This window comes from Calypte anna, chromosome 3 (genome assembly GCF_003957555.1).
Source record: "Calypte anna isolate BGI_N300 chromosome 3, bCalAnn1_v1.p, whole genome shotgun sequence".
In the NCBI taxonomy this organism is placed as follows: Eukaryota; Metazoa; Chordata; class Aves; order Apodiformes; family Trochilidae; genus Calypte; species Calypte anna.
In genome coordinates, this window is record NC_044246.1 from 25,189,990 (window position 1) to 25,213,608 (window position 23,619).

At 37.2% G+C, this 23,619-nt stretch overlaps 1 protein-coding gene across 1 annotated transcript in view; it reads left to right on the forward strand.

Moving 5' to 3' along the window:
* Positions 1-18,592, forward strand: part of SPATA17 (spermatogenesis associated 17) — a 90,100-nt gene extending 71,508 nt beyond the window's left edge. The window contains exon 10 of the mRNA XM_030448276.1: positions 18,512-18,592. Within this exon, the coding sequence (XP_030304136.1) occupies positions 18,512-18,592 (81 nt within the window). The remainder of the gene's footprint in view (positions 1-18,511) is intronic.
* The last annotated feature ends 5,027 nt before the right edge of the window (positions 18,593-23,619 follow it).

Below are 23,619 nucleotides of genomic sequence, written 5' to 3' on the forward strand. Positions count from 1 at the left end.
ACAAATAAACCCAAGTGTTTGTACATACTTCAATCCAGAGTTTATTCAAATGATGTTATAACATAAGTATAATGCACAGTAAAGAGTTTCATTAATTTTTCCTGGGTGCAAGTTTGGGTCTTTGTCCAACAACTGTAAGAAATTTATTATCTGAGGTAACAGAAAATAGGAAAAATGTATGATCTTTGATTTGCTTTGTATCATAAAGAAGATTTTAAGAATCACTTTTCTGTGAATGTCCCAACTGCATAATTACTCTCACAGAATGTGATTAAGTATGGACTTTCCGTGATGAAAAAGAGAGCTCTCTGTGTCCCCAAGGAATTCATTCTATTTTCTCTACCCTGCTGCCTCTGTGGCTTTCATTGTTGCTCACAGTATGGCCCAAGTGGAATCACATTATCAGATAGAGCCCCAAGTTCCAGATCTGTGAGAAGAGGTCCACTAGGAGGACACAATATGACCTGAAAATCTCAGTGTCATAGAAACTGACTGTGACTCTTGTACATGGCCATGCCCAACTCATATTCTTCTGAGAGCACTGTATCCTGAGGTTCCACAGCAAATTTGTCTTTGTATAGTATCACTGTGATGGAAAAATAGAGTGGGAGAGGGAAAGTGATTTGTTTTGTTTGAAAATTAGTTTCAGCCCTTGTAGGACCAACAACATCCAACAATCATGTGCCTAGTGGGTATTGACATTATGTGACAGAATTGTTTGATTTATGCTTTTTTATCCCTGACTATATTGAAATTTATTTAAATTTCACCTTAACTCAATTTTTAATAAACTTGTGGCACTTGTATTTGAGATAGGTATAATGTCTGTATAAACATTTTCTCTCTTAGATTGGGACTCTGACAATTTTCAAAAGCAATTTGCTTGTTTTCATTTTGATTAGGGAAAAAAGATTGAAAGAATATTTTCTAATACAGTGTGATATTGGCTAATGTGTATTGGTGCTGTCAACCTTACTGTGTATTTTAAAACTTTTAAGGCTGTGTTTACCAGTGTGCTTTGTGACAGAAGATACTATGCAAGAAAAAGAACTAGCATGTATTTTGAACGAGCTACTTAGTTCCCCAGCCCAACTGCAATGTGTTTTGTAGGCAATGCAGAGCTGACAAAATGTGGCAGCCAGAAGTGGATTCTGTTGTAGGGGAATTATTAGCTGATCTGTAGGAGTTTGCTTGTTACACTACTGGTTCCCTCATGAGCCATGTCAGGGATAATAAGAGTTGTTTCCAAAGTGTGTTGCACTCCAGCAATCCTTGGCCAACGACATGGCTCTTATATGATTATTACTGCTGGCTTGACTTGATGTATCTATTCAGATGCTCCAAAAGGACCTTTAGTTTGAATTATCAACTATTTACTTCCAAAATAAGGCTGCTTTCTGTCACTTTTCTTCCTACACTTTGGCCTGCATCAAACTAAATACTTTAAACCCAGGAACCTCATCCTAAAGCAATACATGCTATACTATTTGGGAGGAGTGTGTCTTTTGTAACCTGTAGCATATTATTTTCATCTCTCACAAAACCAATTACGAGCTACAGTATTTTCATGTGAAAATCATCCAGAGTAATTCTGGAAACACCAGACATTACCTTTTATTCGAAGGAATAATGAACTGTCTGTTATTATAAGATGCACTCATTCAGTCTTCCAGGAAAGCAGATGACAGTTTCAACTTTTGACAGCTGACATAAGGATTTCCAGATTCCTTACTGAATGATTGTGATGTCATATCTACCTAAACACATTTTGCTATGGAGATAATTTTCAGCACTTCCATTGGAAAAGCTGAAAATAGTTTCCTTTGAGAAAATCCTTAAGGTCACCAATGCTGGGCTACCTTAGGAAGGTGTTACACTTGATACTTAATTAGCAATCTTTCATGTTATTTTCTTAGGTGCAGAAGGAAGATAAGCCCTATGAAGCAAATTAAAAATATACAAAATACATCCCTTACTACCATTTAAATAAATTCAGAAAAGAATCCGCAAATATCCAGAAAGCTGAAAAAAAGGCTGAAAAAACTTTTTGATGAAGGGTACTGATGAGTTACAGAGCCTGATTTTAAGGGAAATGTAGTGACTGACAAGAGTCAAACCATTTAGTTATTCACATAAGAAAAGATACTTTCACCACTCTTCTAATCAAATCCATTCTGGTGGTTATTTTTAAGGGTTTGTCAGCAACTAGTTGAATATTTAGTAAAACCTGATTTTCAGTTCTGCAATTCCTCAATGGGAAAATGCAGTCCCTTGATGATGATCCCAAGCTTTAAAGAGCAAATTGATTTGAAAGAGAAAATTAGATGATACTTATTATACTGTCTAACAGGCAGTCCTGTGTCATTTGTCTGTAGGATGATAAATGTCTTGTTTTGCCTACATTCCTCATTTAATAATGTAACTTGTATGTTAGTGGCATAAAAGAAAAATCTAGCTTTTTAGTAAGATCTAACTTTAACAGTATTTTTAGAGGGAATTATATATATTTTAACTTTGTAAATAATTCCCACTGTATGCTTAAACACCTTAAAACCTCTTGATAATCAGAAACAGAGTATGCTGAACAGTTCCTTCAGAACATGCTTAGAGTATGTTAGAGTAACTTGTGGCTGAGTTTTTAATTAAAAAAAATAATCCGTTGAGCTGGAAGCAGTAGAGTTTGAAATGAAACCTAATTTGGTTTGTTTACATTGGTTTAGGTGTTCTCTGTTTGGATATTATTTTGGTATTTTGGAAGTGAAAATTCTCACACTAAACTGGGAAGTGCTTGGCCTTACTTGATGGCAGGTTTTGGATGGGCTGTTTAGCATACTTGGATTTAAGTAGATTTCTTTTATATGTCTGCCAAACATAATGTATTTCAACCCAATTTAATTTTCTGCAATATTGAATTGAAAAGGATATATTTTGAAGTAAATTAAAATTCTTTATGGAACATCTCTACAAAAGTAAAACATTTATCTAGGTAAGTATTAACAAGTAATATTATTTATGCTGCTTAAAAAGAGTTGAAATGAAAGTAACAGGAAGCTCTTCACAATCATCTGAGAGTTAGTTTGGTGACCCGCAAGAGGTGGTTGCAGTGAAAACCCAAAGTAAGCCTAGGGGTTCAGGGTGAAATTGTGCTGTACAGGGGGGTTCCTGAGCTCAGGCCACTCCATGCAGCTGCCAAGAACCACAGGAAGGAACCCAGAAGCTCGCTCGCTCAGTCAGGTGCAGCAGGGCCATGTCCAGGCAGCTGTGGGGGGATTTAAATGCCCCTGAGGAGTGCAGCAAACAGGAGCAGGAGAACAGGGATGTGTCGGGGCAGTTTGCACAGGCAGGGAGAGCAGCAGGGAGCTGAGAATCTGCAATTTACTCAAGGAATAACGGTGGCTACTCGGAGGAAGATGACTGTGCTCTCAGCAGCTGCTAAAATGGATGTGAGTACTCAGAGGGTGCCTCCACAGAAGGATGTGGCATCCAGGTTACAGACTGTTGGGAATGCCACAGCCTTTCCACAGCAACTGGGGACAGCAGTGATCATGGCTGTGTCTGATGTGAGCAAGTTGATGATCTGCTCTACTGGTGGCAATGCTGCAGGATGGAGTAATGGAGCTCAGGGAGGAGGTGAGCAGACTGAAGAATATCAGTGAGAGTGAGATGGAGTTAGATGAGTGCTTTAAGAGCCTGCTCACCACTAAAATGACTCTGGAGGCAAATCTTATTATTGAACCATAGGAGTCCTTATCATCTCAGGATCCCCAGCTGTCCCAGGAAGCTCCCCAGTCAACCCAAAATAACTTACAGGAGCAGGGGCAATGGGAACAGATCCCAGCCCGACACCACAAACAGGGCAGGTGTCTTACCTCAAGAACTTCACTGCCCTCAGTGGTGCTGCAGAACAGGTACTGGGCCTTGCGGGAGGAAACAGCAGAGAGTGCTGAGAACACCCCACATAGGCCAAAACTCCCATCAAGGCCAAATCACCCTAAACCAATGATCTTGATGCATTCCAGAAAGGAAAAAAGGGTCATTGTTGTGGGTGACTCCCTCTTGAGGGGTGCAGAGGGCCCAATATGCAGACCAGACCCACTTGATAGTGAAGTCTGCTGCCTAAGGATAAGGTACATCACTAGTAAACTTCCAGCCCTGGTGAGGCCTTCAGATTAATACCCACTTTTAGTCTTCCAGGTGGATAGTGGTGAATTGGTATCAAGAACTACAAAAGGAATGACGAGATTTCAGGGCCCCGGGACAACTGGTTAAGGGATCAGGCACACAAGTTGTGTTCTCCTGCATCCCACTAATGACAATGATAGATGAGAGAACTATCAGGAAGAGCTGACAGGTTAATTCATGGCTTAGGGATTGGTGTCAGCAGCAGGGCTTTGGGTTCCTTGGTCATGGATCAATATATACACCAATGAGCCTGCTGGCAAAAATGGGGTACACATATCTCAACACAGAAAAAGGATCTTCTCTCAGGAGCTAGCAGCCCTCATTGAGAGGGCTTTAAACTAGAAGGGGATAAAGCCAGACTCACTGAGGATGAGCCTAGGGATGACCTTCTGTCTGCTGTCCCGCTCGAGGTGGGACTCGCTAATAAAGGGGGTGTATCTGCGTTTGCACCAGTGTTGCAATATAGCAGTCTGAATATAGACCAGAAGGACTTCCATTTCCCTGGGGAACCTGAAATGCCTGTACACAAGTGAACATAGCATGGGCAACAAACAGGAGGAGTTAGAGATCTGCGTGAGGTCAAGGGGCTATGATCTAGTGGCAATTTTAGAGGCATGGTGGGACAGCTCATGTGACTGGAATGTGGTTATGGATGGTTATGTCCTTTTTAGGAAAGGCAGGGCAGCAAGGCGAGGTGGTGGAGTTGCTCTTTACATAAGAAATCATCTTGAATGTAATTTAATTATGTCCAGGGGTAGATGAGGAGCAAGTTGAGAGTTTCTGGGTTAGAATTGAAGGGCAGACTAATGTGGGGGATACAGGGCTGTGTGTGTATTCCAGGCCACCTGATCAGAATGAGGAAGTTGATGAGGCCTTCTGGAGGCAGCTGGCAGCAGCCTGGTGATCACAGGCCCTGGTTCTCATAGGAGATTTTAACTACCCAGATATTTACTGGAAGGCCCATTCAGCAGCCATTCACAGTCCAGGAGGTTCCTCCAGTGCATTGATGATAACGTCTTGATAGTATTGGTGGAGGAACTAACTAGGAGTGGAGCATTGCTGGATCTTGTCTTAGCCAACAAGGAGGACCTAGTGGAAGCAGTGAAGGTTGAGGCCAACCTTGGGTGCAGTGACCCTAAGATGGTGGAGTTCAAGATCTTATGTGGTAGAAACAGGATTCCTAATAGAATCACAACCCTGAACTTCAGAAAGGCCAACTTTGCCCTCTTTAAACAATTGCTGGGGGAAACAGGAATGTTCCTGTGTGACCTGCTGTAGGTGACCCTGCTCTGTCAGGGGGGAGTTGGACTAGATGATCTTTTGAGGTCCCTTCCAACCCATAACTATGATTCTATGATAATTACTTGGCCAATATAACTATTAAAAAGTGCAGGTATGAGAAATGATCCTCAATGCCTAGCATAACCGATATGTATCCATGGAGATAGACTAACTTGCATCAGATAAGAATCTGGCCCATAATTACTATAATCAGGATGTAGATAAATGCTATTTTGAACAAATGTATACAAATTGTTCACCTTTTTTATCATGAAAATAGATACTTTTAAATATCGTTTAAATGCACATTACTGCTGAGTTTGCAAATTGAAGTCTAAGATTAGAATCTTATCATAATCAGAAACTTAGCCTACCAAGTGTTGTACCTTAAAAAGATTCCTGAACAACATATGTGGTTATGTTGACCATTATAATTGAAAAGTTGTATAATTTGTAGTGGTAATAATCCCTAGAGCTGTCCTGAATGGGTTCTAGGAAGTTTTGCCTATCTGAGAGACAGACTACAAGTTGCTGGTTTTTATGATCTCTCTGGAGTGAGTGAACAGATTAGTTTTAGAGCAGGAGGACTTTAGTGCACTAAAATGTGTTTTAGAGTAATCTACATTCTCTGAATAGGAAAAGCCACAGTAAAAGATAACTTTGTGCCCTTACATTGGAGTGAATGAGAGACCGTAACTTATAAAGGCTGCTTGTGGTCTTACTGATTTGACGTATGTAGCCACTGCTTTTCTTTAAAACTTATATAATGAATTAGCTCTCAACACATTTGCCCCATTTTAAATAGTAAAATGATACACACTTTGTGATACAGTTTGGTGTTTATTCATTTAGGACAATGAAGAGCTGGATTCAACATGCCCTGTATAAACTCAGGTTAAAAGGGTGTTCCACTGTGACAAAAATGAGAAACTATATTTCTTCTCTCATAGGTTTTGTTGATCTCAGCATAAAATATATAGCGAAACTGAAAAGCATATCCACATGAGTTGTTTATGACTAGATGTATTGCCATGTATTAATATTCTAGAATGAGAGTTACAGAATTATTCAGGAATAACCTTTGCACTTCAAATTCAGATTTTGCTTCCATTTAAATAACCTTACAAGCTTTGATGAGTATACAGAGGTAGTAGCACTTCAAATAAAGAGGATAAAATATAAAGGTGGATAAAATATAAAAGCTGTCGTGCACACAGTATTTGTTTCACCACTGACCAGTTTTGTTTTCCATGAAACTATTTTAGTAGGATTTTACATTTTGATTATGATAACAGGATCTAATAACATTCCCAGCCAGTAGCTTTGCAATGTGTTAGGATCTGTCACCTGTAGTTGTATGTGGAAATGACAGCGCAAGCGGTAAGCATGTATTTTTAGCAACTTAATACCCTGCTCTTTTAATGTATATATAAAAGTATAACTTTTTAAGTATGAATGTCTCAAACTTAGGGGAAAAAAATTAAAAAAAAAAGAAAAAAATTATAAAAACTGCATATTAACATACTTTGTACACTAATGCAAAACTGCTTGATTGAGCAGTGTAGTGTCAACCATGTCTTTCTTCTAATGCTAAAAGTAATGCACATAGACAGAGAGACAATCAGAGTACAGCCTTCCATCAGCTGTAATTAATCTTTTAGTTAACAGAGGCTAGAAAATCTTCTCATCAGCCTCTTCTCAAATCTGAGGCACCCTGTTTTTTGATGTTTGCATTCTGAGTAAAATTGTCCCCACCAGTTCTAACAAATTGAAACACCAGGCTAATTATGGCAGCTAATGAAGTGTGTGGAATGGTCACAGCTTGTCGTGAAACTGTTCCTTCAGCTCAGATTAGAGTTTCATCAATCACTTTTTTAAACTGATCCAGAATTGCTTCTGCCCAGTGCTTGGCATTTTTAATGCTGTTTCTGTAATTGGTTTTTTCCCCAAAGCTTAGGCTATCTTTTGAAATATTACATTCTCAGGACAGGACTTACAAACTCCAGTTTATAAAAAAACATTTCATTATCACCTCTATCAGCTGATCAAGTCCTAGAAAGCTAATAAAAGAAGCAGAAATATAAAATTTGATATATTGATTTTAATCCAGCTAAAGGTAGCAATAAAGCATATACACATATATGTATATGAATCATTATTTCTGTGGGCTGGATGTATACTGCAATCTCATGAGACATGGTTTGTGGGTTGGATGGTTCACATCCCACTGAAGGACCTAAATGAAATGAATGAGTCAGTCTTAGCTTATTTCCTAGTGGCTTGTGGTTCTCCATATATCTCTCAAAGAGTTTGGCATGATTTGTAGTTTTTACAGATGCCCAAGCCTCTGGCAGGAGGAAGACCAAAATGTGTTGCTATTTAAAGAATTTCAACACTTCAGGTCAAATCCAAAGTCCTCAGAGAAGTATGGGGAACTTAACAGTAAAACTTATATTGCTACTAAACTGTCAATGAATAAATTAGCATATAAAACATTGTAAAAATTCCTAGTTCCTGTTCATTTACAAGCTATAATAGCACTCAGCTATACACTGGAAGTTCTGCATAAAGACGTAGGTGTTAAAGAAAGTCTAAGGCTAAATTCTTTCCTCAACATGGACAACAGAGTGTTGAATTTAGTTTGGAAGTTATCCAGATGAAAAATGAAATAAACTTTTGCTCATATCCTCCCATAGAATATATTTGCACACGTTGTTACATTTAATATGTATAACATGTATTCGTATCAGAACCAAGACAGCATAATTTTTAGCTTTTGAAGTGTTCAACAATTTAAAAAAATTTTTCTGCTAATATATGTAATTCATTTCTTTTTTCTGAAACACTTTTGAATGTGTGATAACGTTTGCCTATAAATAGCAACAGTTTACCTCCCTGAAGTTTCTTAATCATTAGCAACTTGGCAGAACCACTGTCATGTCAATGCGAAACCAAGTCTGTAGCACCTGAGTGAATGATGAGTTGCTGGTGCTATTCCTGTTCTATATCAAAGAACTGGATGGATTTTACATAAGAGAAAATGTGCCATTTAAAATGAAAAAAAATACAAAGAAGATATGGTATCATATATGAATAAAAACAGATGGAAAAAATAGGAATAGGTATTAGCCTAGAAGCTATTGTTCCAGTTTTATTGATTTGTGAGACCATTTGTGAGCACTGGGTGAGAGATGAGTAGTTTTCTAGTGTTAGCTGATCTCCAAAGGAAGCTGCCTGTGGAATGAGAAAGGTCTCTTCCTGTTCAATCATTTCAGTCTCTTCTGAACATAGCTTATATTTACAAAATGGGAAAGCTGGTTTTCTCTTTGGCTTTCATCACTACTGGGGCACATTGTTGATTTGTCATTAGCTAGTTGCCCACCAGAACCCCCAAGTCCTCTTCTGAAGAGCGCTACCCAGCCTGTCAGCATCCAGCCCGATTTGTTTCTGGTGCTAGTCTGCACCAGATGCGTTTGTCCACTCTTTATTTTGTGAGGTTCTGTCAGGCCATTCCTCCAGCCTGTCTGTGTCACTCTGAATGCTATCCCTCAAGTGTATCCATGGCACCCATTAGTTTGGTGTTGTCCATTAACTTGGTGGTAGCAAATGCCACCTCCAAGTCATCAGTGAAGTTATTAAACAACATAGGTCTCAAGATAGCACCTGAGGAAATACAGATTCTGGTAAGGTACGAACCATTCATTACTATCCTTTGAGCCTGATACTCCAGACAGTAATCACACCTGTTACTTTGCACATCTAGACTGTAATTTACCAGCTTGGTTAAAAGGGTTCTCTGTGAGACTGTGCTGAAAGCTTTACTAAAACTCAGCAGTCACTGTTCTCCTTTGATCTTCATATCATGTCATCTGATCACAGAAAGCAATCAGGTTTGAAATCATCAGACAGAACAATGTCAAACCAGATGAAATCAAACTGGAGTACTGGTTTTGCTGTACATGCCAAATACAGTGCAATCAAAAAAGTATTTCCACTTTAGTATTTCAACTCAGAATTTTTCCTCCTTAACTACTAGTGACATGATTTGGGCAAGTTAGATATAGTTGCAACTTGATTTTGGCAGGTTAAACATTTTCTGGCTTTAGTCCAGCAGGTTAAAAGTGGTTCTGAGTTAGTCTTGGCACTCAGCACTTGGCACTGGCATGTTTTCAACTGGAAAGAGAACGTTGTGGTTGAACAGATTAGACCATGAAAGGGGCAGCTTATAAATGGCATTAAGTCAAGATACTTATCCCCAGGTGCATTGTTTTCCAGAGTGTGTGTGATGGACAGGACAAGGTTTACAACTACAAGCACCATGATAAAAATGCACTTTACTTTTTCATCAGATTCTTTTAAGACTCTCTGTATCTTTCTATACACAGGAATGTTGTTAGGCATAGTTTCATGTCAGATCTAATAACTTTGCAAGAGTGAGGTATTACTCATCTGTGTGTTTTCATACTTGACAGTGTAATCTATACATTTTAAATAAATTAAGATGAACATCTACTATCCTCTTTAAAATATTTTGTTAAAATACCCTGCAAGAAGTAGACATATGAATGGCAATAGCAAGTAAACACTTCTTGGGATTCTGAATACTTACTGAAATATTTCAACTGCAGGTTTGGTTTTTAGCTCAGATTCAGTAAAGTTCAAGAGTATCCAAGTACGAAATAGCTTGCAGGCAAATTCACAGTGGCTCCTTAATTTAATTTACTTGTAAAGAAAAAGGCTACATTAGTTGAAAAAATGGAATATTATGTGGCAATTTTGGTTCAAAAACGAACTCAGAATAGAACTTGGCTGATGCTGTTTCATAACATTCACTAAAGTATGGTACAGCATGCACTATAATTTTCTGTGTGGCAAACTATACTTTTAATATTGGTACTGGCTCTGAATGTGTCTAAAATTACCCGAGAAAAGACCACATAAAGGTGAAGTATCGTATCTTCATAAACATAAATAAATTAATTATAAGCTGTTTATAAAGGAGAATATATTTCTTTTTAAAGCATTGCAAAGCTAGTACATGTTTGGGAGAAAGTACCAGACAGAGTCTGGCTTGCAGGTCATCAATAGATGGAATAAATGAACTCAAGGGTTACAGCTGAGAATTCCACCCTTGCTTCCCCTTGGACAACCACAATGGCAGCAGGCTACTAAGTAAATGTAACAAATGCAAATTTGGACCACAGATCTTCATTTCTGGTCATATTAAACATGACAAAAAGGACAGGCTGGTCTCAGATGTCAGGTTCATATTAGAGAGGCAATATTTATGGCAAAAAGGAATTCACCAGACCAAATTCTTTGCCTTTTCCCCTTTGCCTTTCTTGTACAAAGCTTCTGTCAAAGCCAAGATCATTTGCCTTTGCTTGTGAGAACATAACTGTAAGGGTTGGTACATTTTTAGTCTTTAATGGATACAGCTATTGCAAGATCTCTTTATTTGTTAGAAATATTTATGCTTCACTTGTACCATGGCTCAAACTATTGCTTTCTCCAAAGCATAAGTTTTTGGTTATGTCATATTCTAATTTGTGCAGCTACAGAAGGGAACACTGGTACTTGTTCCAGTGTCCAAATTGCTTCTAACCACGCAGGATCAGGAATAAGTTCTTTGCAGAGCTAGGACATGTCCTCTCTTGCCTTCCAGAGTTTTCTCCAAAGCACAAATTAGCACAGCTTAGCTGCTGAACTAAGAAAGCAAACTTCACTAAAAACACAGATCAGTAGCAGAACACTTCCTTCCCAGAATACTAGAGAAAAGGAAACAACAGAGTTTTAATTTCCATGTTAGGCTGTCACAGAAAAGCACACACTGCTGCACTGTAGTGAAATGAGGCAACCAGGTGCCACTAATTGCCAGGGAGTGAGCATGAGCTTGTGTCAAGCCCACCTGTGCCTAATTAGGGTGGGCCCCCACTGCGCATGAGCAGGACCAGGGGGCCAATAAGAGGTGAGTCCTGAAGCACAGGCTCAGCTCAGTCCTGAGCACGTCTGCAGAGAGGTCAGTCGCTCTTGGAGCACTGTATTACTTTCATTGTGCTACTGGCGCTCTTCACCCTCAGGATGAGGCTCTGAGGAGTCTCGAACCCGGGGCCGCGGCACTGCAGTACTGTGTCTTAGCCAGCTGCACCACCAGAGCCTCACCCTGAGGGCAATGAGCGCCAGTAGCACAATGAAAGTAATACAGTGCTCCAAGAGCGACTGACCTCTCTGCAGACGTGCTCAGGACTGAGCTGAGCCTGTGCTTCAGGACTCACCTCTTATTGGCCCCCTGGTCCTGCTCATGCGCAGTGGGGGCCCACCCTAATTAGGCACAGGTGGGCTTGACACAAGCTCATGCTCACTCCCTGGCAATTAGTGGCACCTGGTTGCCTCATTTCACTACACTGCACTGCTTGTACCATACACATTCTGCAGGATACATCTAAATCTGTGTGATTATCAGGTCAGTGTTTTTTCACATTTGTGAACCATAATTAGAAATCTTTCATAATTTCTAGCAAGCACTGTTTGAGTTTGGTTTCCTCATTTATAATTCCAAAAGATGAAATGTGTATGAGTCAGTGATAGTTGTGAAACTCCATGAAAATTTAAATGTAATAATAATGAAATGTTTGTTACATAAATTAAATAGCAATTAATGTTTTCTCTTTTTGTTTAGAAAACAGGATATTAAAATAGAGTTGTTAGATTTCCTACTGTGAACATAATTTCCTGACTTTTTTTTTTTTTTTTTTTTTTTGCAACACATTACCATAATGTCAGTAAAAGACTAAAACTAACAAGTGGAAAAAACTAGCCTAATGTAAGCGCAACCCAGAAGATTATAAAGTTGCCTTTTACAATTGCTATACAATATAATTTCATTTTAAGATCTAATAAGAAGTTGATTCAAAGGGTGGCTTGCACTTACAAAGTCACCAAAGCAAACAGAAGATTGCCTTCTACCATAGTAACATGGTCTTTTTAAATCAGAGTTTTATTGTTGTTGATGACATTTGCATTTGTCGGGGGTAATTAGTCAGGCATCACACTCGGTCTTCAATCTTGAAAAACCATAAACTCAAAATTCAAAACTCAAAAAAGCCAAAAATGAGAATGAAATAAACAACAACACCACCAAAAGCACACACACACACACACACAAAAAACCCCAACCCCAAATTTCAAAAAAACAAACAAACCCACAAAAAAACCTCAACATAGCAGGCACTTTGGGAGGAAAATTAGAGAGCAGAGGGAAAGAGTAAACATTCCAGGTCAGTTTGACCACCTCTCTGTAGCTCTACAATCTGGAGAAGGTTTAGAATTGGTAGCAGTAGCAGCCAGTTGGAGGAGGAGATGGATGAGAGCTCCTTGTTCTCCTTGGCATTATCCTGGCAAGCTGAATAGGGCAGGGTGTCACTCTGTCCCCTTCATCACAGCAGTGGTCACTTGTCCACCGTGGCACAGGGAGCTCCGATTCGTCACGCTGCTCCCTGGAACTCAATACCTCTGCACTGACACAATGAGATCCAGTCCCTAAGGCATGATCCAGGCTTTTGTTATTATCTCTTATTTGAAGGGGCTAGTTGACCCAATTGGTTAACACATTAGCTTTTCAATTTTATAGCCTTAAGTCACAGAAGACCTATTCCTTGTTTTTTAATATTTCACCATAGTGGAAAGCAAAATTGGCAGTCTGTGCCCACCAGCCAAAAAAACAGTTATGCCAAACAACTGTGTCCTGAACTTTATGGCTAATTAGCTGTTGAAGCTACGCCCAAGAAATAGGTTCTGTTGCCCGTGGGAAGAAGTGTGTAGCCATTATTAATGTCCCAGCTCATATTTCTCAATAGGTCTTATGGACAGTGCTGCTTAAAAGAGACTAAATGTACAACGGGGAATTAAAAATTACAGTGCCCCTTTCACTGTCTGAAATATTCTAAACTTGTTTCACTGAGGCCAGGATTGGTGTCAATGTACTTTGTGTGGAAAGTGCAATAGAAGCATTAGTATTTGACAGCCCTGGTTGAAATAAGTGAAATTAATGGAGCTCTTTTCATATACGACAAGGCCATGGCACCCCTTTCATGCTGCTTACAGACAGAGAAAAGTCAATACTTTTTTATTACTTGATGCTGACCTACATTCTGCACTACAAGTGCCAGGCCCACTAATTGGTTTCAGTTGTGAGAAAAGTTTGCCCCAAAGAAACACTGGAGCAGATAAATCAATCTTTTTTAGGGTAGCTTAGTGGGTTTTGAGCACTTGAAATGACATTTGTGTTGTATTGACAGAATGGGTTGTTACACTCATTTTGTCATGTCAGAAGGCCCTGTACTAGTTGGAAGTGTTGTTAACCAGTATTGATAAATTTGATAAGAATAAAAGTTAGCTGGATCAACGTTTTACTTGTGTAACAGCATGCCATATCTGGTTTACTTCCCTGTTAGAAACCTCCATGGGTATTACTAGGTCAGAAGGCTTACTGTGACAGTTCAATTTAAAACTCTAATTTTAGTATTACAAGCATGAGGATCATAGGCAATACTTGTATATGACCACTTCGTGTTAAACAGAAGGAGTTGTGGACTGTAGCTGTTCAGTGTCACTTGGCAGTACTGCCTGGTTTTCAAATGAGCTGTGCACATGAGCTGTGTCCAGCCTTGTGGGGAAAGCAAGATTGCTCACACTTGCTCCCTAATGTCCTATGCTACAGACAAAGCTACTGCATGGATGCTCTTTCCTATTGCCTTATCTAAAATCTTGATGTGTGGATGTGGATGTTGATTTCAAGCTGAAGAAAAGTTAATTTCACTCCTTGTTTTTACTATTCAATAGCATGAATATAGAATTAGGGCTCTAGCAGCTGTGCTTTTCTTCCTTGCTTCTTCTCAACAGATATAATTCCAGCACTGCAAAAAGTTTTTCTGAGATCTGAACCTTTCTTGAACTGGTTCACCTTTTGCACAGTACATGGTTTCATGGTTGACATCATGCAGTTTTACAGTGTCTACAGTATTTTTATCTTGGCTCAGAAGAGGACTTGATTCTCTGAATCACAGCTATGAAAATATTACTTTTCAATAGAGAGGTTATGCAATTTATCTTTGAAACATCTTCAGATGAAGGAAATCTACATTCATAGAAACTAATGCCACTTTAATCTCCATTTAGGAAACCAAATGTCTATTTATGCAACAAAATGAAATTTTGTTGTTACAGAGAAAGACTATGCAAAGCTTTAAATCAGGTATCATAAGTTTAATGTAAGTTTCTTGTTCCAGGTTTATCATGTGCTTAAAAGATTCATAATTACTATGGCCTTGATGGATTTGCTGTAGGAAATTGCCTCAAGTGTTTAGGCAGGAGCTGAGAATAAATTGACAGTATGGTACTTTTTTAGCCTTAAAATCTGTGAATAGAGATGCTGTTGCTGTTTCTCTACTGTTGTTTTGATCTGAATCAGCCTTATACATTAAATTTCAAAAAAAGGTACTTACCTGTAATTCAAATCTCATTCTAAAGTGTATTTTTATATTACATGAAATTTTACAGCACTCTCAAAGCTGTTTGGAAAGAAACAGTTAGTGTAAAATTATAACCAGTAAATGAGGGATTGCATATTCAAAGGCCTTCAAACTCATATGTAGGGTCTACAAAGTCTCATTGGTTTGCAGATGTTACTTGTGAGGGGTCTGTATCTATGTATGTCTGCATACTCAGATATAATCTAATGATAACACTCCAATGGTAAACTATTTGAGTAAGTCCATTCTGTGCTTATTGAGACAAGTCTTTGGTGGCTTTAATACACCTTTTTTTGGTTCCATTGTTTAGAACTGATGAGCTCACATGACAAGTCGAGTGACTCACGTAGTCAGATAACTTGAAAAGGTCCATAGGTCTTGTTAAGTCCTGTCAGTTGTACTTGAGTCACTTGCAATTAAAGAATGAAAGGAGTCAAAGCTTGACAAGTTTAAAAAGGAAGTGTTAGATTAGCTTAGTTTGGGAATTTAAAAATAGGTCTCAGTCCTGAGAATTATAGGTCTTTGATGCTGAGAATTATATGGCATGACTTAGGAATGCATTGTGGAAAAGAAGTTCCATAAAGCTCAGCTCCATGCTTCTGTGATCTTGAGAGTGCCAAAGTGTAGGATCAATCTCACCAGTCAGAGTTCAGATCTGTAAGGTCATTCATGTCACCTACCAAGATCTGTAGGGTCATTCATGTCACCTACCAACAATTGAGGCACTAATGGTGAAAGTGATTTTGTAGCATCCCCGGTTTCTTCACTCTCAACTTTTGTTCTTGCAGCTGCACAAGGATTATCTGCATAATTTCACAACTTCTATGCTATGTAGTCATCAGCATAAACTCAAGATGATCCTGGCACTTTACCTCTTTGAGTTAGATCTTGAAAGGCCAAATGGTATTTTCAGGCCTTCCTTCCGCACACTGTTAAAATCTGATTAAAATCTACATTTGCAAATACAGAACTGGCTGGGTTTCTTTTCCTAAAAAGATATTTAGAATTTATATGTGTGCTGTGCAACATTTATCTAGTATACATTCTGAACTACTTTAATTAGTCTAACTGTAAAGCCAGCAGCACTTCTATTTATCTGTCAGACTGTGTGATCCTTCCTAGATGTGGTCGAACATAACTGCTGTTGTCATAATCGGTGCCAGTTGTTTAAATGCTCAGTTGTGAGTATCTAGTGAAATAGCTTTAAATAACAAGATAAACACTACAGCTGCCGACACAAAGTAATCTTACACTGAGGGGGCGTGAGGCACAGAAAATTTCCTCTATGTCATTTTGATTTGAGTTTGAAGCTGGACCTGGGCTTAGTTCCAGCTCAAAAAACTGTTCATTTCAAAGGCTCCTAAATCGTCCCAAGGAGCTAATTTTGGCAGCCAATTGTTTTTGTTTGGCCAGGCATCGTAATAGCAAAAGCCGTCTGCTCCAGCAAATGAAGACTTCTTCAATGCTCAGACTTGCTATTTCTGATTTTATTCTGATGTGAGAGGTGTACACCTTTTCTGGTTTCCCCATCTCATTCCAATTTCACTGTTTGGTTTGTTTGTTTGTTTCTATTTTGTTTGTCTGTTTGGTTGGTTTTATGTTTGGTTGGGTTTTTGTTCTTTGTTTGTTTTTAACCTTTGTTTTTGGTTGGTTGGTTGTTTTTTGTTAAATTGTACCTATTTGTCCTGCATGTAAATTAAAAACGTACTTCCTATTTCCAAAATAAAGGATACTGTATTCTGCTCTGAATTACTGCTTAATCCTAAATTATAATTGTATTATCTGTTTACTTTCTTGGCAACTAAAGCTGTGGTTCTCTTCCATTCCTATGAACAGTATTAGCTTGGTGAATTTATTGATTCTATTTGCAGTTATGCTGGAGTTATAATAATAGTTATTATAATAATAATATGAACAACTTTTTCTTCAGTAAGAAAGTACTTGTGATGACAGACACAGTGAAAAGTAAAATATCTGCTCATTCCTGAAGTATAATATGAAAACAGGCTTTTCTGTTAGGTAAAAAATTGGGCAGTACAAGGTAGAGAGAAACATTAAAAATTAAATCTTGTGAACAGTTATTAATGGGACAGTACTCACTTTCACACCACTTGGGGGGCATTTAATTTTGAATGTGTATGTCTACCTTGCTACATTAAGATTTATGCAGCAGGATGTTGGAGGAATCCTACCAAATAACTTGAAGTGTGACAGGTAAGAAATGATGTGGTCTCAGTCTGGCAATACGCAGTGCAGATGAAACTCAGGTGGGCCATTTCAGGGTTTTCATGAAGCTTACCAGAATTCATAGTTTCTCTTATGTGTTTATGAAGGTTCAGATAGGCTGTGGTATGTGAAATGGCTAAATTTAAATAATCTGGGCGATGATGATTCTGCTTCACATCAGTTTTCAGGGAGGGGAAAAAAATGGCTCATTCAGGTTTTGAGGGAAAACATAATAGGAAATGTTTAATGTGTTTAAAAGGTAAAAATTTCATTTTCATTCATTCATGGCCTCAGACAGTTTACAAATACATTGAATTTCTATGCATTTTCATAGAATATCACACTGATAATTAAAAACAATAGTAAGTTTGCAAAGCAACTTTTTCTTCAGATTCTGGAAAGCTAATTATTCATCTGTGGCATCCAACCCCCAGAAAAATAAAAAATTTTAATTAAAAAAGAAATATTTTGTATTTCTGATACTATTACCAGTATTTCAGGGTTAAAGAGTATAATTTTAAGAATTATTTAACACCTTCATCTTAAAAAACATGGACTTGCTAATCTTTTACACAAGCATTTATTAGTAAGTACCTGAATAAAAATACTGTTTAGATAAGCTACCTTCTTTTACTTTCTTGTTTGTTGTATGAACATTTTACTCCTAGAGCACAGATTCACTTGCATTTCTCTTCAATTTAGATTTCTTGTCATTTGTTTTAAAAAATTGAATATAATAACCAAGCACTTTTCCTGGAAAAAATGTATTCAGGAATCATTCTGCTTATACTTTTTCTACCAGAACTTCTAATCAATTTGTTGCCTCTAATGCTTATTCAATATATTTAAATTTTTAAAATAATTTTTCATGGAGCTGTTCTACCAACCATGTTTTAATATAAAATAAAATAGAAAAGTTAGAATATTGCAAAGATATCTTGTTGTCTTTAGCTTAGTGGTTGCAGGGGAGGAGAATATAATTTTGTATTACCAGGATTTGCAGAAGACTGTAAGATCTATTTTTTTGAGAAGAAAATTTCTGCAGTGCCTATAGTTATTTAGAGTTTGAAATACATATTTTCTTGCAATTAAATCAATCTATTCTTGAGCTCTTCTTCAAAGTTATGTACATATAATAAATTATGTGTCAGATACATTATTTTGCATAATATACTTTCTAACTTATATAAGGAAATTTAACCTGAAGACAATACTTAGAGTTCTAAAATACATTAAAAGAAAAATAATAAAAGCCAAAATTAACACTTTTTTTCTCTCTCTCATTTCTTTAGGACTTTCAAACTGTGTCACCTGTGATTGTTCTCTTCGAAAAGTTTGGAAAAACTTATTCCAGAGCTGGGCATATAGTCTAGTTGTCCTGCCAACTACACGATATAAGACACCTGATGAGTAATCAATAAATGTATTTCATCAAATGACTGAATGTATGGCTGACTATTCCATAAAGTACTATTTGTTAATTGATTTTGCTTGATCTGTAACCAGTACAGCTTCCAACATTAATGCACTGATTTTTTGTGATTTTGAAAAAAACAACAACAAAAAACCAAACAAAAAACCCAACTATAATCTTATTAAAATTAATTCTGAAAGTGCTATATTTTGTTTGCTGTGCATCCTTTAGGATGCAAGATCACAGTACTCAAGTAACAGACTGGGAATGACATTATATTTATTACAGATTTGTAAGTGAGGTTAATACTAAAAAAAAGAAAAAAGTTTAAAATTTACATCTGTGGCTTTTTTTCTCACAACTGTAAATGTGTCTTGTTCATCACTGTTGTTCATAATTTTCAATGTGTATACATCCTTTTTGGATACAGATCCACCTCTTCAGAAGGATAGGAAAGTCTACGTACATGGAAGATAATATTTTAAATTTTAAGCTCTCCTGTGGGTAATACAACATCAGAATTGGAGAAAGATAAGTTCTAATGGCACATACACCTTATTAATAGATCAGTTTCTCTATATCCACTGAGTATTCTTTGTCAATAGTTGTGTGTTTACTCCTAGTTCCATGTTCCAGCCTGATATGTGGGACCATCATCATATGATGCTTGGCAAAGAAGCCATTGGATCACACAGAACTGGTATATGCTGTGTTCACTGACATGCAGTCCTTCATAGAATCATAGAATCATAGAATCATAGAATCATAGAATTAGCCGGGTTGGAAGGGACCTCAGAGATCATCTAGTCCAACCCTTGACCCACTGGAGCAGTTGCTAGACCATGGCACTGAGTGCCACATCCAGTCTTTTTTTAAATGTCTCCAGGGACGGAGAATCTACCACCTCACCGGGCAGTCCATTCCATAGCCTAATCACCCTCTCTTCAAAATACTGAGTTTCTTCAGAGCCCATTAACTTCAAAGCACTCAGGGAATTCAGCATCATGGGAAGACTTCAGCATTTATTAAGAGTAAATCATCACTAATTCTTAAAATTATGCAAGTGAATTTTCACAGCAGTTTTATGCTGTAGAATGAAATGTTTGCTTTTCCTTTCATTTGACTGTATTTATATCAAGTGTATCTGTTTATAACATTCAAATCAGTTAATCAATGGTAGGCTTCTAATTACTGATTTTTCTTATAGTATTCTTTTGTCCTCTACAAATGTGTGGGAAATCTCCATCAGATGTCTTTTTGTTAGGATATTTTCTGACCTATTCTGACCTATTCTGGAGTCCCAGAATTTCACTTCTGCAGTTTCTTGGCTGTGAGCCTGCGTGAAAAAGTTTTACTGCTATCATAGTCAAGAATAAAAGCACTTCCAGTTCCATTACAGTAGGTTGCAAGCACAAGTACTGGGCTGCAGTGTTTTTCCTTTTTGGAGTTTGCAATTTTCAAGCTCTGGAAAGTGTTTTCTTCTGCATGGCAATGAGAAATTAAATCTGGAAAGTCTCCTCGGTAAGAGCTAATCTGATCAAATCTATCAGAGTGCTTTAGTTGCTCACGGAGGGGATTGAACATGAGACACTTGTGCAAAACTGTTGATGAATAAGGATGCCACAGTAATTTTTATAGGTGAGAGCTATCTATTTGATTGCTTCAGCTTTAAGGTAGTTCATCACAGTAATACACCCTGTGTTGCCTCTTCAACTTCATACCACAGTTTCCCATCAGTCCGATTAGAAATGGCAATACCTTTATCAGATTAATCTTTCTTCCTTCCTTTCGGTATCTCTGACCCCAGGACAAAACAAAGCCTACCATGCAGACCAACACTTCTAATTTTAATTGCTTAATACATGCACACTTTCCCTCCCCTTAAAAAAATACATATAAAATTTTGATCCAAGAAGCCACCTACGTCCCAGAAATCTACTTAAAGAAAAATAGGTCTGGGCATTTTATTAGATAAATAAACATCCACAAAATTAATAAAGTAGAAACAATATTACCTTCCAGGTTTGGGTTTTGGGGTTCTTTTGCCTCTTTTATTTCATAGCTAATACAATACTTTTCTTTAACTGGAGTTGGCATAGAACTTATGTCATTTATGGGCACATAGCATCCAAGATATTTTATGTGGCTGTACTATAATTCCAGAATCATTTCAATTCTCATTAAGGACGTTCAGCACTTATTCAGTGCATTCTTACAAACCATTTGATAATTATTATAGTGGGACCTTTACCAAGTCTTTCACTATGTAGAGTCTTTTCATTATTTTTATTACTCTCTTAAACTGCAAATAAACATGCAGAGATTTCACAGGGCTTTAGCCTGAAGAGATTTTTAAATATAAAAGCATATTGATCTATAAAACTTTAGAACAATCTTGACTTCTTTGTTTTAGTTCCTGTTCCCTGTGCTGCAAAATCCAGGAACCTTTGCAGGCAAGGACTAAAGAACATGGTGTGCATTTTTCTTTATTTAAGGCTGTTAAAAAAAACTCCCAGTATTGAAAGGAACATCTAGTAATGATTTAAGAATCTAGTCTTGAGATACCTTTAGCATGTTGGTCTCCCTTCATTATAAGAGAAGCAAAATAGACAATAGAGTTCAGGGGAGACCACTAGGCTTTTATTATTTACAGGAACTAGTAGGCTTTTATTATTTAGGGGAATTGGACATCATGAATGATTCAAAAAATAATTTGGATGTGAGTACTAGCCACTCTTCAGTATGTAGGTAAGGAGATAAATGGTAAATTTTAGCCCTGGTGTGGACATAATTTCTGTGACTGGGATATACCACCACTTCCATTTATTTATCCTCTCTGTCAAGCAAGTGAATATATCTGGCTAAGAAAGTTCTGTTTTGATCTCTTGATTAAATCAAAATTTTTGCAGGTAACAAACTTGAATTTTTATGTAAAGTTAGTTAAAGCTGAAAATTTGATTTACTGCTATAATGGACTGAACAAAAGAGTAAGAATATTTATGATTTCGTTTCTATAACCAGTCTGTCAATAATAACACTAGGCAATTGGGCAGGTGATTCTAGTTTACTCTTGTTTTATCTTTCTTACTGATGTAATTCACCATATCACTTTTAATATCAAGTTATTTTTTGTAATGTATTTCAGTAATGTATTCTTAATATTTTTTAATGGTAGGTTTCCTTATTAACAAAATTGTTGCTGCATAACTTTCCAATACTGAACGGAATGTTATTTAAAGAAGATTTTTCTGATTCATAGGAGATGGTAAAATCTATTCTTACAGTATAAAATCTGAACAACAAAGAATAGGTATAGGTAGAGGCACCAGCAAAGGAACACTCTAAAAACTTGAAGTTGGCTCACAGATCTTGAGGAGTCTAGAAGATTATTTAGCCTCTTTGAAATATAGTTGGCTATGACATTTAGCAAAAATCCAAAAATCAAAAATAATCACTGTGATGCCAGAGTAACAGCCAAAAAAAAAAAAGCCTAATTACTCTAATTGCACCATTAAATGTATTTCATTAAATTTTAGTTCAATAAATGTGAATAGTAAAACATAGATAGCCAAACTATGCCTAAGCAACCAGGTTGCCATTTTCTGCATTAAAAAAATATGGCCTTCATCATGAAGCAATACATGCACAATCCTTGCTTTTCAGCCACAGAAACACAAATATATTTTTGTAATTTGGAATGATTTTAGTCCATATGTCCAAAGAAAAAAAAACACAGTTTTTTTTTCATACTGTGTGGCTGAAGAGGCTTATCTAATACATTTAGGAAGCAGTACTTCCAGGGAAGGACCTGTCATACCTTCTCACTAACAGAATGTCTACAATACATCACTTCGTTACCTTTGTGTAGTGCATAAAAAGGCTGGAACTTAATACTTTGATGTCCACTGATATCTGAGCAATTTGTATAGATCATAGGTCTTGAGAGAGTCAGATAATAATGTTAGTTATTTCTGCATCAGATACACTGGCCTACATGCCAGGTGCTAAGGATTCAAAGCATCTGTGCTAATGACCAACGGTCTTTGTGTTTAAATACCACTGGGGATCACAGCTCTCAGAAAAAGGATGCAGGCAGAGACATTAAAATGGAACAGCAACGTGCTAAAGGTTGATCACAACATACAGATCATGAGAAGTTGCAATGTTATTAAAAAATGCTGGTAACATCCTTTCTTACCAAAAATATCTGCTGTTAGTTAGTGAATTAAGGATCTTTCAGTTTTGTTGCCCAATGATTTCATTTGGCACTTAAATAGCTGATGTTGTAAGCACAGAATATCTCTTAATTTATGTAATTTAAGAACTATCTACTGGGATGATCCAAGGTGTTCTCGCCACTTATCAGAGAAAACATTTAGCTTGTAATGCCCTCTAGAGGCAGAATTGCTATAATAGTGCTGACCACAGATTTTCTGGTCCAAATGTGATGCTGAATCTTTTAAGCAATGGCTTTTTTTCCTTTTTTTTTTTTTTTTTTTTTTCTCCCTTATTCCTTTTTCCCACCCCTCACATTCCTATAGGATCAGATGATGGTCTAGAACCATTAGAAGATCTGCAACTGATATGGACTTGTCTGAGATGTGGCCATATTTAAACTGCAAAGCAAAATGGTGACACTTGTAAACAATAATGGAGCTGGACATTCAAATGGTGCACATTGAATAAGACCCTGAAAGCATAACAATTAAAAATTGTTTTTAAATTTGCTGTTATTCCAAAGGATGTGTTTGCAACATGCCTTGCATAATCTGTGGTACTCAACCTAAAAGACTTAGAAACTGAGCATAGTGGAGTTTGTCAGAAGGATGAGGAGCTCTGTCTTTTACTGGTAGCCATGGACTCATACTCAGAATGAAAATGGAGGATACGGGTTATTCCTTAATTTTAAAATCTGGATTTCCCCTTATCAAGACACTACAGCCAAAAAGGAATCACATCCATGTAATCAGAAACCAAATTTAGCCC